The following is a 15,084-nucleotide window of genomic DNA, read 5'->3' on the forward strand; positions in this document are numbered from 1 at the left end:
TCATTCAAAATGATTTTCTCTCATGCAGGATGAGTACCAATTCTGTTACCAGGCTGCTCTGGAGTACTTGGGTAGCTTTGACCACTATGCAACATAAACCAAGACGCAACAACAAAGAAGGAGCAAAAGACAAAAGACTACACCAAGAAGGACGACAACAACAAAAAAACAACAACAAATCTGTGTCTAACAACAGCCACGCTCTTTTCTGCTAAAGAGCTGCGCTAGACTCTCCATGTGTAATCCATATACTTACCTCAGTGTTCCAAGTGTGAAGGACGTATAATAATACATATGTGTCGTGGTCAACTATCTCCAATACCAGTGAAACACAAAAACAGGAATTTACAATTCTCTCTGTGTAGAAATACTAAAAGAAAAAACACACACACAAAGAGCCTGGATATTTGCTGCACCCTTAATGGGCTTTTTATCCTCAACTTTGTATCTATCGCTTTGGTGTACTCATGGGTCACAAAGGTCAACGTTTCTATGTGTACGTGAGTCTCTTTCTAAGGTGTCGAACCGATCATTACGAAAGCCGGTGGTTCGGAAGACTCACTTGAGACGTGACCACCGCTATCAAGACAGAGCGGACGTTGCTAATATCTGACGCACAGTGCCAACACGAGCCCATCAACTGCGGCCCACGAACACGAATTGTCATGTCTGGCCATGAGAGACTCTGAATATTCCGGACCGGACTGGCCGCTATCGTCCGGCGCCTTGGACAAAAAGCTTGCTTGCTGTTTTGCTTGTGTTGGTCCTTCATCGTCCCTCTGCTCCACTCTTCGTCACGCCAGGCCCATTTTGTCGGCTCCGGTAGGGGTTCGACGATAAGGAGGCCGTTGAAAGACCTTTCTTATTTTGTCTCATGTTCTGTGTGTGTGGTTTTCTTCATTATCATTGCCTTACACTGATTTGTTTTAACATGCTGCTTTGCTCTCATGCTTGACTATTATCGTACACAATTTTAAAATGAGTAATGAAAGTCCATCTCAAGCAGAGCCTGAATGAATTTAATCTCATTGGTTGGCATAAAAGGGAGAGAAAAATAATCTTCGCTCACATACAGCGGTGCCTTGAGATACTGGTTGAAGGAGTCGTGGGTGAATTTTTTGTTTTTGTAAAAACATCAAGCAGCACTTTGACAGATAATCAACAGTTATTAAAAAAAAAAGGGGGGCCTTCAAGATGTTTATTCCTACTCCAAGTTGCATTTTGCTGTCAAACTAAACCTCAAATAAAGATAATTACACAACCAATGGCTTGCTTTAGATAAGTCCTGTTAGCTCAATGTTAACAAACAATACAAAATGCCATAGATGGGCTAACAAATACTTCATAGGCATATTTTTTTCTGAACCAAAAACACTAATATTGCCGTTTAGTGAGTCACTTGGAGTAGTGAAAGTCTTCTTAGTTTGTCTCTTCAAGACCTCCAGTGGCTGAATCACACACACACACCATAAAGAACTGTATATTTTTTTACTTTACAATTGATTACGTTATGGCTATTTCTTTTGTAACGTGAATGTTTTGAAGAAATTTTCCGTCCTCAAAACATGTTTTTGTGTTGTTGGGTTTTGGGGGATCTTGGGATGGATTATGACAGTTCCATGTTTTATGTTAGAAAAACGTATCTCAAGGCACCACTGTAGTAAAATTAGTTCTCTGCCACTTAGTTGACCAACAACCCATGAAAATTCCATGTACAGAACATCCGGACTTGCCGCTTGATTTTAATTTGGCATATAATCACGCTGAATTGATCCCGCGTGGTGACTCAACAGCACAGCGTTGTTAGTGTGGCAAAATTGATGAGATTTAGCCCAATTTTGTACATACTGCCCAACAACACTAGCCGAGCACAAGACAGAGCGGCGGGATTGGATGTGATGTAATTCTTAATGTCGCAAAAAACAAGCCTTATCGTGTCATATTTATTTTGTGTTTTTTTTTTTTTAAAGATACTATTTTGTTACGCTTTGTTATTTTTGTTACGCTTTGTTTTTATTGGAGTATCTAGCTAGTAACTATAAATGTGTTTTATGTTTTTGTTAATTTTCTATTTTCTTTTATTAGGGTGGTGTTTTTTTTTTTTTTCACTTATTTACTCGATTACAAAGTATGCCCTCTGTGTAGGGTGCTCTTTGATACCGATCACTGATGTCCAACTGTTAGAGATGTATTTTAGAGGAAGTCCTAGTTTAAGTTTACAGCGATGACCTTTCGATGCCCAAAAAAACGCACCCCCCCCAAAACGCCCTTTCCTGTTTGACCTCCACAGCAACAACATGAGTAATCATAACAAAAAGGTCATAGGGCATCAGGGGCGACGCTCAGATGTAGTTTGCTAAAGCACACGGTAGCAAGTGTATTTTGGACAGATGGCTCAGCGGCACATTTTACTCGCCCTTCATTTTAAAAGTTATTCCGATATGAAGTCGATGTGAGGTCTAGAAGTCTTGACAGTGCGTGACATATATGGAAATATGTAATTCCTTCGCTTTCTAACCAATTGTTGTGTCAAGAGGATGCACACACGAGGCGTAGTGATGAGATTGTGTGTTTGAGGGCCATCCTCCTTCACTTCTGTACCCGTTCTTTCCTTTCCAAGCATAGATGTAGATATAATATCTTGACTTTGTATTAAAAGCAGATGATTGGATATACAGCACAATGGCATTGGATTATTATTTATTTTAATTTTTTTTGGGTGGTGTGGAGTGTGATCGTTTGCTGTCCACTAGAGGGAGACAAAGATGCAGCCTGGCTTCTTTTTTTCTTTTAAGCCAAACACTATATTGTGGGACCAGGGGGGCGCGTGTGACACCAGGGAACAACATGCTTTTCTTTTGGCTGTACTAGATTAAAGAGTAATTAAACATCCACTGCAGTAGGTGGCGGTATCGCTGGAAGAGTGTGCGCGAGGAGTATTCGCACACACACAATGGCAACAGTCACTAACTCAATCGTGACCGGGAACTTGCATCACTGACTTGTTCGTAAAAGGTTGAAAGGAATAAAACCTTTGTTTTGCAGTTGTTTTCAGGTTAGCTACCTAAATGTTGTAAAGAGAACGTGATGTACCGGAGTCAAATTCCTTGTTTGGCATGCTCAAACTTGGCAAATAAAAATTGATTTGATTTGAGTGAAAAATGCCACACCCAGTCTCACCCCCACTTTCTGATTGGCTGTTTGATCTATGACGTCACACGGACACTCCATTAGGTACACCGCCATTTTTAAGTGTACCTAATAACAGGCCAGTTCATTAGGGAAAAATCATGGCCAATGCTTAACTGAAAGTGAAAAGTGCCACACCCGCCCTCACCCCCACTTTCTGATTGGCTGTTTGATCTATGACGTCACACGGACACTCCATTAGGTACACCGCCATTTTTAAGTGTACCTAATAACAGGCCACTTTATTAGGGAAATATCATGGTCAAAGGTCACAGGTGTCAAGCTCTAGTCCTCAGGGCCGCGTTCCAATATGTTTTCCAAGATTCCCTCGTTAAGTGCACCTGCGTGAAAAGTTTTAGCTCTTGCAGAACGTGAAAGTGGCTAAAACTTTTCACGCAGGTGCACTTAACGAGGGTAACTTGGAAATCATATTGGGACGCGGCCCCTCGAGGACTGGAAGTTGACACCCCTGGTTTCAGTGAAAAGTGCCACACCCAGTCTCACCCCCACTTTCTGATTGGAAGGTTGATCTGTGACATCACTCGGACACTCCATTAGGTACACCGCCATTTTTAGGTGTACCTAATAACAGGCCAGTTCATTAGGGAAAAATCATGGCCAATGGTTAACTGAAAGTGAAAAGTGCCACACCCGCCCTCACCCCCACTTTCTGATTGGCTGCTTGATCTATGACGTCACACGGACACTCCATTAGGTACACCGCCATTTTTAAGTGTACCTAATAACAGGCCAGTTCATTAGGGAAAAATCATGGCCAATGCTTAACTGAAAGTGAAAAGTGCCACACCCGCCCTCACCCCCACTTTCTGATTGGCTGTTTGATATATGACGTCACACGGACACTCCATTAGGTACACCGCCATTTTTAAGTGTACCTAATAACAGGCCAGTTCATTAGGGAAAAATCATGGCCAATGCTTAACTGAAAGTGAAAAGTGCCACACCCGCCCTCACCCCCACTTTCTGATTGGCTGTTTGATCTATGACGTCACACGGACACTCCATTAGGTACACCGCCATTTTCAAGTGTACCTAATAACAGGCCAGTTCATTAGGGAAAAATCATGGCCAATGCTTAACTGAAAGTGAAAAGTGCCACACCCGCCCTCACCCCCACTTTCTGATTGGCTGTTTGATCTATGACGTCACACGGACACTCCATTAGGTACACCACCAAAATGTTTTCTTCTACCTCAGGGGGGCATCACAGAAAATAATTGAGAAGCACTGCTGTAGATGTACTTTGTTTAAAACACTGGTTTTACAACACTAGTTACACCCGCAATCTAATAAGAGAATCTAATAAAAGAACAAGAATAAATTCAATCGAAATCTATCTGCGCAATCACTATGATATTTATTATTATGTATTCATTAGGCGGAAAGAAAAGCAAAGTGGTGTGTTCAACAAGTAAAGACAAACTAATTTGTAAAAAGTTTGGTGCAGAAATATTTAGGGACTTTTTTTCGAGTACCAATGTAATTTCCCATCCCCAAGAATCATAATGGAACCTCAAGTCTTCTTGATATCCTTCGAACCAGGAAGTTGGCTGAAGTTTTTATTTTTATTTTTTTAACAGTAGGCAGGTGATGTGTCGTTTGAGCATTTCAAATTGTCAAGCAATGATGTCACTCACTGATCATTAGAAAATACTAACAAAATGACGCCCATTTTCGGCATCATTCAACTTGATGAAAGTTAAAACCACAATGACTCCAAAGAAAAAAACACAAGCACGTTTTTCTGTTTTCACTTGAACTCTAAAAGTGCTTGGAACCATTTTTGGTTCGACAGAACACAGTCGCACATTCCACTTAGCAACTGTTGGGCTGAAAATAAGTAAATAAAATGCTGTCATCTTTGCGCCAGTGACAGGAAATGTTCAAGATAACGATCAGCACACAAATCTTGGCTATGGGGTGAAGTTCAAATGATTTGATGTATGAAAAATCTAACTGCCATGATTACTGATAGAGTACAGTAAGATTCCACTTCAAAAAAAGACTTACGTTAGTTACGTTTGTGTCAACCACAAATGTAGTTTTTTTTAACCATTTAATTTCTTTTGTGTGAATTGTTTTTTTTTGGGCTGATTATAAAATATCAGAAATCCACATTTAATTCCTTTTTTTTTGTACAATGGTTCCAAATTGTATTATTATAGTCCTGCTTGCGAACTTGCGTTGATAAAAAAAAAAAAAATCCATAAACGTGTACCTCGGTCCGATGTTTGTAAAATTGCTATGATTTATTATTTACACGTTTAGGTAATAAGGTAATAGCTACAGTAAGTTTATTTTTTGAATGAGCAAATGTGACATGGAGATATGAAATACCTGATGCTTATCAGTGCTGGCTAAGCTGGTTATCATCTCGTGACAACAATGTGGTAACCATTAGCAACCGTTGCCTTGGTTAGCTTTACATCTACCCCAATTGGTTGGTTTCTGACATAGCCCAACTCTCGCTCGCATCTGATTGGCTGATCCGTTTTGCTGTGGGCTGTTCACACCTTGTCTCAGAATTTCCTTTCCTGCCTCTCACTCACTAACAGGAATGAAGCCACGGACAAGTGCTCTGTACACTTCTGATGATTTTTCTGCTCATTATTGGATAGATGTGAGAGCACATTGGCGTGTCTTATGTTTCCATGATGAGTCTGAAGCACAGGAAGTTCTCGCTGGACAGCTCTATGCTGTAAGTATGTCGCACAAGGAAGTTAAACTCTGGTTTGTCCTGTCAGTGCTATTACGCATTGATCAAAAATGAAAGCAGTACAGTTCAATTGTATTTCACTTTTTAGTGTTATACATTTGCATTTGTATTTCATTTTTAATTTCATTTTATTAATCCAATCATTATGTCGTTATGTTTTTATTTATGTCCTATACTTAAGCACAGTATTATGTTCAAACCATTAGTAAAGTTAAACTGCTTTGCTCTTTAAGATTGAATCTTGAGCTAATTGTGTTTGGATAAACACATGGGCCTACTATCCAATTGTAATGTTGGTCATAATGTTAATGAAATCTGAGGATGACTAGATCTGAACATGAGCTGTGCATTGTACTGTCTTGTTAAAAGTGAAAGTGTAAGACAGGGGTGTCAAACTCATTTGTTTGAGGGCCGCATTGTAGTCATAGCTTCTTTACGAGGGCCATTATGACTGTCAACCCAAATAAATGTATGAGTACCTCATATTCTATACAGTAAAAGCTACAAAACAAACTGACAAATAACTCGTTTTCAAATCAGACGAGTAAAAACTGGCCAAATATTATAAAAAGAAAAAAAAAGATATAATTAAAAGTGAAGACAATTTGCAATTCTAGTAATGACACACAAATGTGATGCACAATTTGTCTTTGTGGGCCACATAAATTGATGTGGTGGGCCGTATCTGGCCCCTGGGCCTTGAGTTTGACATGTATTCTAGATCATGGATGGGCAAGTAAAATGATGGAGGGGAGGGTGGGGTCACAATTTCTCACCAGTACTATGGGTGAGAAATTGTGACCCATGTTGTACAATTGTGCAAAAAAATAAAATGTGATTTGGACATTGCTACCCTACACAGCTGCATCACAAAATCCCTTACCTCTATGTGCTCAGCTCCCAGGATGCAACAGGAGGCCACAGCCATCGCAGAGGCTCCACCCATTTTCTCCACAAGAAACACAGAACAAGTCATGAGGATGTTGAACAGGATATCCAGGAACTAAATCAAAATTCCAACGGCATCAGGTAGACTTACGTTTATAATTATAGTCGGACATCACTCATGAATGTTCTCTACTAATCTGATTCCTGACATAATTGTGTTCTCAGGGAGAAGACGGAGGAGGGCGTCGATCGGATTGATGGGCTCATCAGGCACCATGTACTTCCTGCTTCCTTCACTCGTATTTTAGCAGAACATTTTATTAATTGTCCTCATTACACACTCTTGGGACACTTTACTTGACACACCTACACAATGTCCTGTAATGCAGGGCCACAGTAGCTGTGCCAAATGTAGCCAATGAATGTACACCATGTAAATGTATATATTTGTTTGTTTTTCATTTCAGAGTTTCTCAAAACACAATCGAAGCTTCCACAAAGTCTTCCATGAAATCCCAGAAGAAGAGAATCTTACACATAGTGAGTTGATATTTTTGTGGACAGTAATTTCCCAAATTTTAATCTATACAATACAAACAAAATTACTTTATATAGTTTCAAAGTAGGGTTTCATACTAGGGTTAGGGTTCTAAGGTTAATGTTTCAAACTATGGTTTCAAACTAGGGTTAAGGGTTTTGCATCTAAAGGTTAAAGTGGCTCACAATCATTTTAGTTATATTATTTTCCCCAGCTTTTGTTTGCTCCCTGCAAAAGGAAGTGCCTTACCATGGAAAACTTTTCATCTCGGAAAACCACGTGTGTTTCTTCTCATCCGTGCTACTCAAAGAGACCAAGGTAGGATGATGGAAAACTGTGTACCCGATCATACTGTGCTGCGCCTAAGCAGGGCTGTGCATGTTGCAGGTGGTCATGCCCACATCCATCATCACTGAGGTGAAGAAACTAAACTCAGCTTTGTTCATGCTGTCCATACAAACTACTGATGGCGACAAGGTCAGATAACGCTTTTTCATTATATTTTAGTCGTTTCAAATTATTAAAAATCATTGCAAGAAGTTGATCAAAAACATACAGTGAGGATTGTTATCTGTCGACATGTGTTGCTGCACCGTTTGAATTCACCTATCGATTACTGAAAGTGAACCTGTTGTATGCTAACAATGTGCTAGCAAAGGCTATGTAGGTTTTTAAAATACAAAACGTGTGATTAGTGGCAATAAACAGGAGCACATATTTTGTTCACTTCCCTGTAAATTTGAAGTGTAAGATTCGACACGCTAAAGCTCTCAGTTCATTAAAGCAGCATAGACCCAGTCGTATCTTGAAGGAAGTTACTTACACGAAAATAAATGGTCGTTAATTTGTTGCAGTGATACAAATTTTTAAAAATTCAATTCGTTTCCTCATTGCTGATCATTCATTTTTTTTCCCCCTCAGTACTTTTTCATGTCTTTGAGGAACCGAGAGATGTGCTATAATCTCCTCCGGAGTGTCTGCTCACATGCTCAGGTGAGTGTGCCAAATACTGAGCGTGCATAGCGTCATACCAATGCATTATCAGATTTTTTCTTTTTTTTTCTTTGAATTCTATTTGGGTAACAACACAGGGAGACAGCACCAAAAGTAGTCCTCTTGGCTCCTCTGCTGAGAATGAAGCTGAGACCAATATGGTGAGTTTCATGTTGCTGTAGACACTTGAATGTTATGAGTTTCAGCAAGAGGAGAGTCACCATAACTCTAACATTAACATCAGACTAGAAAATTATTAAACTAGTCATAATATGTATGATTTACATGTCCAAACAGCAGGTCTCCAGTCATTCCAGCATTGACGACACCGTGGATCAGGGACAATATGGCAGAAGTCTTGATGACAACATCCTTCAATCAGCCAGTAAACCTACGACAGGTAACGTTCATTACCTTCTTGACGATGGTCTGGATGTATCAAGTCGAGACAGTTTTAGGATGATCCTCTCCGATTTTGTTGACAAGCCGTGTATTGATGATGTCATTCAAAAACAACAATAAGAAAAAAAGTCACATGAAGTGTGTATTGCTCAATGAAATGTTCAAATTGATTATATTTTTCTTTTTCTTTTTTTTAAACCAGTACATTTTTGAAGTAAGAACTCATCTGATGAGACATGTTGGTGACAAATCATATTAAATCCTATTTTCTAAAGATAACTTTGCTCCCCTGAAAATTCTATCTTAGCAAGTTCCACACGAAGCATGTCTACAACAGAAGAGGCGGACAATGGTGTGTGTTAGCCTTTAAAAAATAACTTCACTCACTCATCAGGAAAAGAGGAAACGTTCATGCAAATTCATTTGTCTCATCAGCGTCAACAAGGTCGTGGAAGATGATGGAGGATGCCATTATGTTCTTCTTCTCCCAACGACAAAGTGGGAACTTCAGGATGGTCTTCTTCATCTACTTGATACTGTAAGTGGTACAATTATTGACAAGTGCTTCTTTGTCTTTAAAGAGCAGTTCAACTTGAAAAGATAATGTTTTGTTGTAACTATTTCCTTGCATTGTGTGTGTATGCGTGCGTGTGTGTGTGTATAGGTTGGTCCTGCTGCTGTTGGTGTCTGGCTATATCGGGCTCAGGATGTTAGCTTTGGAGAAGCAGCTAACTTCTTTGCATGAGCTGTCCTTTCTCTACAAAGAGTAAGTGCACGCACACACACACACACACACACTTTTTATATTGGCTCAAACCGGTTTAAAACCATTACTGGCAAGATCAGATTAAACTGGAAGGGCATAGCTGTCCGTCTACCTGTTTGCCACTGAGGCTGAAAAAAGGCAAGTGATTACATTCCAGCAGTCACACCCAGGGGTGTTTGCAAAGTCAAAGTGGCTACTGCTTGGATATGTTTTCTGCAAAGTCATCATCTGCCACAGCGAAATGAAAGGAAAATGGCAAAGAAAAGAATCATTCATCAAATGCATTTTGTGACTGAAGTCATTTGGAGTGGTTCAGAATCAATATTTATCTAATAATGTGACAAAGACATGTAAGTTCAAAAAAATATATCGTAATCAACAAAGATATTACAATATTCATGTGATGCAAATTGCACTGGGGATGATGAGAGAGATCACAATGATTAGGTTGTTGAACTTGTTATCCTACGCCTGCATCACTAACTCACCTCTTTGTTTTGATATTTTAGACATCAAGAAACATAACCAGGATCAACAACCACCAGCAGTTTATCCATGATTCACTGTGTAATTAAGTGTTTTGACCTTTATGACGACTGGGCCTGTGGCAGATCACAAAAGCTCAGTTTGAGAAACATAGAGGGTAGGTTTTCTTCACCCAAAGTAAGCAATTAAAGTTTTTTGTTTATGTTCAGAAAGAAATGTTTGCGTCCGGGGAGAAATGAGCGCTTTTTTACTTGGAGGTCAAACTTGGCCAGTAGAGGGCAATGTTTCCGTCCTAACAATAGCATCAGCATAACGCCCGCCCTCCAGTTTATTAATTTCAATTCATTTTGTCATTGTATTTGTTGCCAAAATTTGTAAATAAATAACTTTGTTACACCCTGGCTAACTTTGAAGTGTCTTATTTCCAAAACAGGAACAAACCTTTACAATCTTTGTAAAGTTTTTCTTTCTTTGTACATAAGTGATCTTTTATTTTGTTATCCATAAAAAGGTCAAGATTCAGTCCCATGTATTGATTCCATTACATCATAGTCTCAGTTCAAAAAGCAACATAAAATTACAAATCATAATACAAAGAATAGAATAGGTAAGTACAGTAACGTTACAGTATAAACAGTCCACTAGTATTGTTCAAGTAGCCCCCACCCACCCACCTACTGCTTGACCCCAGGACAAAACTTAGAATTCATTAGTTGGAATCAGCAATAAAAAATTCAAATACATGTCCTTTTTTTTTTCTCTTCCTTTTAAAGCGCTTCAAAGACCCAATGCCATTTAGTTTTACCCTCATATACTGTAGAATACATAGTAGATAGAACAGGGGTGCGGACCTCCAGTCCTCGGGGGGGCCGCGTTCCAATATGTTTACCCTCGTTAAACACACCTGCGTGAAAAGTTCAGTTCATTTTCACGTTCTGCGGGAGCCTAACTTTTCACACAGGTCCACTTCATCTTGGGAAAACATGTTGGAATGCGGCCCCCCCGCCCGAGGACTGGAGTTTGACACCCCTGAGATAGAACATCCCACCCCATCATCACTTGCTCTGCAAAACACAATAGACATGCATACAGTTTGCACTGTTCGATTCCTCCACCCTCCAATAAATGTTCGGGGCGCGGGAAACAATAAACATCAACCCTAGTGGCGCATCGAAAAAAACGGTTACATTTACACCCCATAACCCATGCGAGATGGATCCCTGAAAACACGACTCTTATCTTCTAAAGAGAAAAAAAAATGTCTTTGAACACATGTGGCGGATCCCTGGGTTAAGGTGGTAACAGATCTCCGTGATTTCAACAACACGCACGCGATGCAAAAGACGACGACAACCCTGTTTGAAAGGATGAGCGATCCGAGCAGCGGCGTGACAAGTCCGAAAGAAGAAAACAAAACAAAACGACACTCTTGTCTCACGTGAACTCATTCGGGTGTACTAACTGGTCCTACAGGTTCTCCTAAAGGAAGCCTGGCCAACTGAAGACAACAAGAACACACAAACTTTACATCATTATACCCTTGTTACAATAGTGCTGAACTTAAGACCTGCTTTTTTCATGCTTAATCTGACACATATGTGTACATATACTGTCGTACAGTTCATGAGTGTTGGATGTGCAGAGGTGTGCGTGCGTGTGTGTGTGTGGTGGAACCTGCACCACACAAAGTAAGAAGGTAATGCATGGGTTGGGTCAGACAGGAAGTAGTGGGCCCCATGAGTCGACGGGCTCAAGGGCATTTGAAAATCACACGGGTAGACCCAGACACCAACACAGTGGAACCTCCAAAGTCATGTGAAAATTGAAGTTGGGCTCAAATGTGAAATGACGATTCTGTTCAACTTTGGAGGTTCCGCTGTCGTCCTGAGTTTGAACATGTCATGAAGCGCATGATGAGTTCTTGAGTTTTAACGCTCGATGACACGAGGTTCACCTTTAGTGGCTCCCGTCCACAATCCATGTTAACTTGTCTCCCCTTTGACTGTTTGCAAACAAACATGAAGGGCTGCGAAAACATCCACGCGCGCAACTTCACAAACACTCCAGCCAACTCGTTTGCTTGTGGGAGAAAAGCAACACAGGGAGAAATTACGAATCCCTGTCAGGAGGAGCAGCGAGGAGTAAAAAGGCAAAAGCTACGGTACTGCCAGGAAACATGGCCGACATGGCCAGTTTGTTTCGTTTTTGTACAGTGGAGTTTGTAGTGGTGGTGGGAGGACAAAATGAAATCTCAAGGGAGTTATTAGCTGGCAGTCCGTTGGATGTCCACTGACAGATGAGTTGAGGTCTGACCAGTGTTGTAGTCCACTAAAAAGCTGGTCAAACTGTGGAGGTATTCTTCATACATATACACACACACACCCAAAACAAAACATATTGATAAGTCACTAGAAATCTCCCTCACTCGCTACTAGCCAAGTCACAAGGTTGTCCTTCATTTTTTTTTCCTCTCACACATTCGTGATATGAATATTAAGCCAAGATTTTACATCCTGGAGCACAATCATTCATTCACTTTTCAATGACATCTGTGTGCCTTTTGGAACAAAACACAGAGTTGTTACTTTTTTTTTTGTTAGAAGAAAGCTTTCAATTGTTTTTACTTGAAATGTGAAGCTCAGTAGAACTCCCCCCCCCCCCCACATTACCAAAACACTACACAACAGATAAATACACAATGACATTTTTTTTTTTTTTAAATGCTCAAATCTTGCACAGACTGTTATTTGAATGCAATCGTTTTAAAAAGTAACAAGTTGTTTAAAAGACACACAGATGGTGTGTGTCTGAGTCACACTTTTCTCAAACATTCACACACACACACATACACACCCCCTGGCAGCTGCAAGAGAGACTGTTGTTCCATTCTTAGGCGTGCTGTGCAGCCAGGTCCTGGTTGATGAAGCGCCGTAGCCTCTCGAGGTACTGACTGTAAAGCTCAATGTCGTTGTGACCGGCGCCCTCCACCCAGAGGGGCTCCACGGCCTTTGGGCAGCGCTCAAACAGGGCCAGGCCGTGGGAGAAGTCGATCACCTCGTCCTCGGTACCGTGGATGATGAGCACTGGAGACGGGATCTTTGACACCTTCTCGATGCTGGGTGGATTGGAAAAAATGAAAGAAATTAAGAAACATATGCTGCTGTTGGCCAGTCAGAAATGTCCTACTAATCAATCAGACCGGTGGCATGACAAAAGTGTGAAGGCTCACTTGGGGAAGGCGTCGAAGCAGTACGTCTTCTTCGTGTCGGGGAAGGCCACCCTCATGCCGGAGGTGAGAGGAGAATGAAGCACGACGGCAGCACACTCGAAGCGTGACGCCAGGTCCACTGTGGGCACTGTGCCGATGCTTTGCCCGTATAAGATGATGTTCTCAGGGCTGATGCCGTACCTAAAACAGATGGCGGCATTACATGAAGGCTTCTGATGAGTGCGGTGTGAAATGTGTGTCGCCGCTCTTCGTGTCCATCGAATGGGGAGTGGAAAAACCTACCGAGAGCGCAAGGCATGCCAGGCGGCATCTATGTCAGCGTAAAGGTTCTTCTCTGAAGGCTTGCCAGTACTGACCCCGTAGCCTGAGTAATCGTAAGAGAATATATTGCAGTTGATGCGGGTGCCCAAGCCGATGTAGAAGCTGCTCATCTGACCCAGGTCGACTGCGTTGCCATGTGAAAACAACACGGTGAACCTGAGGGGGTAAAATGAGAGAAATTAGGGAAGGACAAAATATGAGGTCATAATAAAAAAGAAAATGACTACTCACCTAGCATTAGGGGCACAGCGTATGTACATGCACCCAACCTTGTTCCCTCGGGTAGACCTGGTCAGGAACACGTCGGTCACATCCAGCTCTCTCTGGGAATACTGAAATTCTGCTCTCTCCGTGAGATGCAGCTTCCACCTGCTCTCACATCCACTCCCAACCCCAGAACTACCGCCTCCTCCAGTGCTGGTGCCTCCACCACCTCCTCTGTCCCCACCGCTACCGGCACCCAACCGCGACCGTAGTCCGGGAGCTCCCAAAGAAGGGAGGGTGCTTCCGGTAGTGGAACCCGATGCAGTTCCAGCTCCAGACGCGGGATCTGGGTCAGGGAGGAGGGCGTATGTGGGCTCTGGGGGGAGGAAAGCTAATTTGGCTGCTATGCGACTGGGGCAAGGAGGGCAGCAGAACAGGCAGCATAGCTCTCGTATGGACAGACCATTCATCTTCTGCAAGACCAAATGAAAAAAGTAGAAGCACATTACATTTAAATCTTTCCTTATCTCACCTTATCTCGTGTCAATAGCAAGGGATTAATGCATATAATTCCTCCACGACTTTACCTGTATTCTAAAGTCCCCGGGTCTTGGATCAGACTGGCACACAGTGGTGCCAAGGTCTTACAGTACAGTCACTGAGCCCGATGGATCTTTCAAAAAACAAACACAGGAAAGAACATTTCGACATCAAATGTTTCAGCCACGATCAGAGGGCTGTGTTTATGACTGCTAATTTCTGTGACTAACAATGGAACATGAGCTCTAGGAGCGACAGCCGAGACAGATATGCTAATTAATCATATGCGATCACCTCTAACGTTAGCGCCTTCTGGCATAAAGCTTGCTTTTCACACCTAAATGTGAGTGAGCGCATGACGTTTGGACGTGAACAACAATTTGCGAGTTGATACCGAGGTACTGTCTAGATTCATAAGTAAATAAAACAGCTAGCGTTAGCAAGGCAACTAGCCAGACAGACAGCTAGCGTCAGAGGATTAGCCTGTTAGCATCGGAGCTAGCTACTTACCAATTCACGGTACGTTGTCAGAAAGGCTGCTGTGGTCCGATTTGTACGCACAAGCAGCACAACACTTCGACAGTCCTCTTTGTGTCTTGACATGGATGGTTTTACTCAAATATACTGACGTCTTTTAGAGAGATGATGCTATCAGGATTAAATAAATACACAGCTACGAGATTTTTTTTTTCTCTTGCACTGTACAATTACATCCGGAAGTGACGTAAGGAGTGGAGCCCATCTGGAAAAATAACTTTATTGCAATGCTGCTGTGAACAATGGACAAAAAC

General features: G+C 41.5%; 3 protein-coding genes across 11 annotated transcripts in view; 2 read left to right on the forward strand and 1 right to left on the reverse strand.

The window, feature by feature from the left end:
- The window catches only part of LOC133165055 (receptor-type tyrosine-protein phosphatase S-like), a 56,329-nt gene extending 53,646 nt beyond the window's left edge, over nt 1-2,683 (forward strand). For all 4 annotated transcript variants that reach the window (XM_061294427.1, XM_061294428.1, XM_061294429.1 and 1 more), the window contains one exon: nt 29-2,683. In XM_061294427.1, the coding sequence (XP_061150411.1) occupies nt 29-97 (69 nt within the window). In that variant the 3' untranslated portion in view covers nt 98-2,683. The remainder of the gene's footprint in view (nt 1-28) is intronic.
- A 3,050-nt stretch (nt 2,684-5,733) lies between these two features.
- LOC133165156 (GRAM domain-containing protein 2B-like) lies at nt 5,734-10,400 on the forward strand. 6 transcript variants are annotated; one of them, XM_061294615.1, is made up of 13 exons: nt 5,734-5,908; nt 6,824-6,955; nt 7,040-7,091; nt 7,282-7,354; nt 7,567-7,670; nt 7,740-7,829; nt 8,274-8,345; nt 8,444-8,506; nt 8,646-8,745; nt 9,055-9,099; nt 9,183-9,285; nt 9,412-9,513; nt 10,023-10,400. In XM_061294615.1, exons 1-13 carry the CDS (start codon nt 5,862-5,864, stop codon nt 10,036-10,038), a joined length of 999 nt encoding a protein of 332 aa, XP_061150599.1. In that variant the 5' UTR covers nt 5,734-5,861; the 3' UTR covers nt 10,039-10,400. The 6 variants fall into 6 exon arrangements, with proteins under 6 accessions (XP_061150599.1, XP_061150600.1, XP_061150601.1 ...); XM_061294614.1 differs by having other exon boundaries at nt 5,735-5,908; nt 8,643-8,745; XM_061294616.1 differs by lacking the exon at nt 9,055-9,099 and having other exon boundaries at nt 8,643-8,745.
- A 50-nt stretch (nt 10,401-10,450) lies between these two features.
- On the reverse strand, nt 10,451-15,016 carry LOC133165154 (alpha/beta hydrolase domain-containing protein 17A-like). Its single transcript, XM_061294613.1, has 6 exons — nt 14,804-15,016; nt 14,341-14,426; nt 13,781-14,226; nt 13,511-13,705; nt 13,229-13,408; nt 10,451-13,114 (listed from the first exon to the last, which is right to left on the reverse strand). The coding sequence occupies exons 3-6, from the start codon at nt 14,221-14,223 to the stop codon at nt 12,889-12,891; spliced, it is 1,044 nt and encodes a 347-aa protein (XP_061150597.1). The 5' UTR covers nt 14,224-14,226; nt 14,341-14,426; nt 14,804-15,016; the 3' UTR covers nt 10,451-12,888.
- Between the last annotated feature and the right edge of the window lie 68 nt (nt 15,017-15,084).

Source organism: Syngnathus typhle, linkage group LG13 (genome assembly GCF_033458585.1).
Source record: "Syngnathus typhle isolate RoL2023-S1 ecotype Sweden linkage group LG13, RoL_Styp_1.0, whole genome shotgun sequence".
Classification (NCBI taxonomy): domain Eukaryota; kingdom Metazoa; phylum Chordata; class Actinopteri; order Syngnathiformes; family Syngnathidae; genus Syngnathus; species Syngnathus typhle.

Bases quoted from the DNA above. Each gene is read 5' to 3' on its own strand.
- LOC133165156 (XM_061294614.1), top strand. From the start codon at position 5,862: ATGATGAGTCTGAAGCACAGGAAGTTCTCGCTGGACAGCTCTATGCT. The intron at 6,956-7,039 runs GTAGACTTACGT...TTGTGTTCTCAG, and splicing joins CAAAATTCCAACGGCATCAG to GGAGAAGACGGAGGAGGGCG. The intron at 8,507-8,642 runs GTGAGTTTCATG...ATGTCCAAACAG, and splicing joins ATGAAGCTGAGACCAATATG to CAGGTCTCCAGTCATTCCAG.
- LOC133165154 (XM_061294613.1), bottom strand. From the start codon at position 14,223: ATGAATGGTCTGTCCATACGAGAGCTATGCTGCCTGTTCTGCTGCCCT. The intron at 13,706-13,780 runs GTGAGTAGTCAT...TTACCCCCTCAG, and splicing joins CGCTGTGCCCCTAATGCTAG to GTTCACCGTGTTGTTTTCAC. The intron at 13,409-13,510 runs GTAGGTTTTTCC...CATCTGTTTTAG, and splicing joins TGGCATGCCTTGCGCTCTCG to GTACGGCATCAGCCCTGAGA.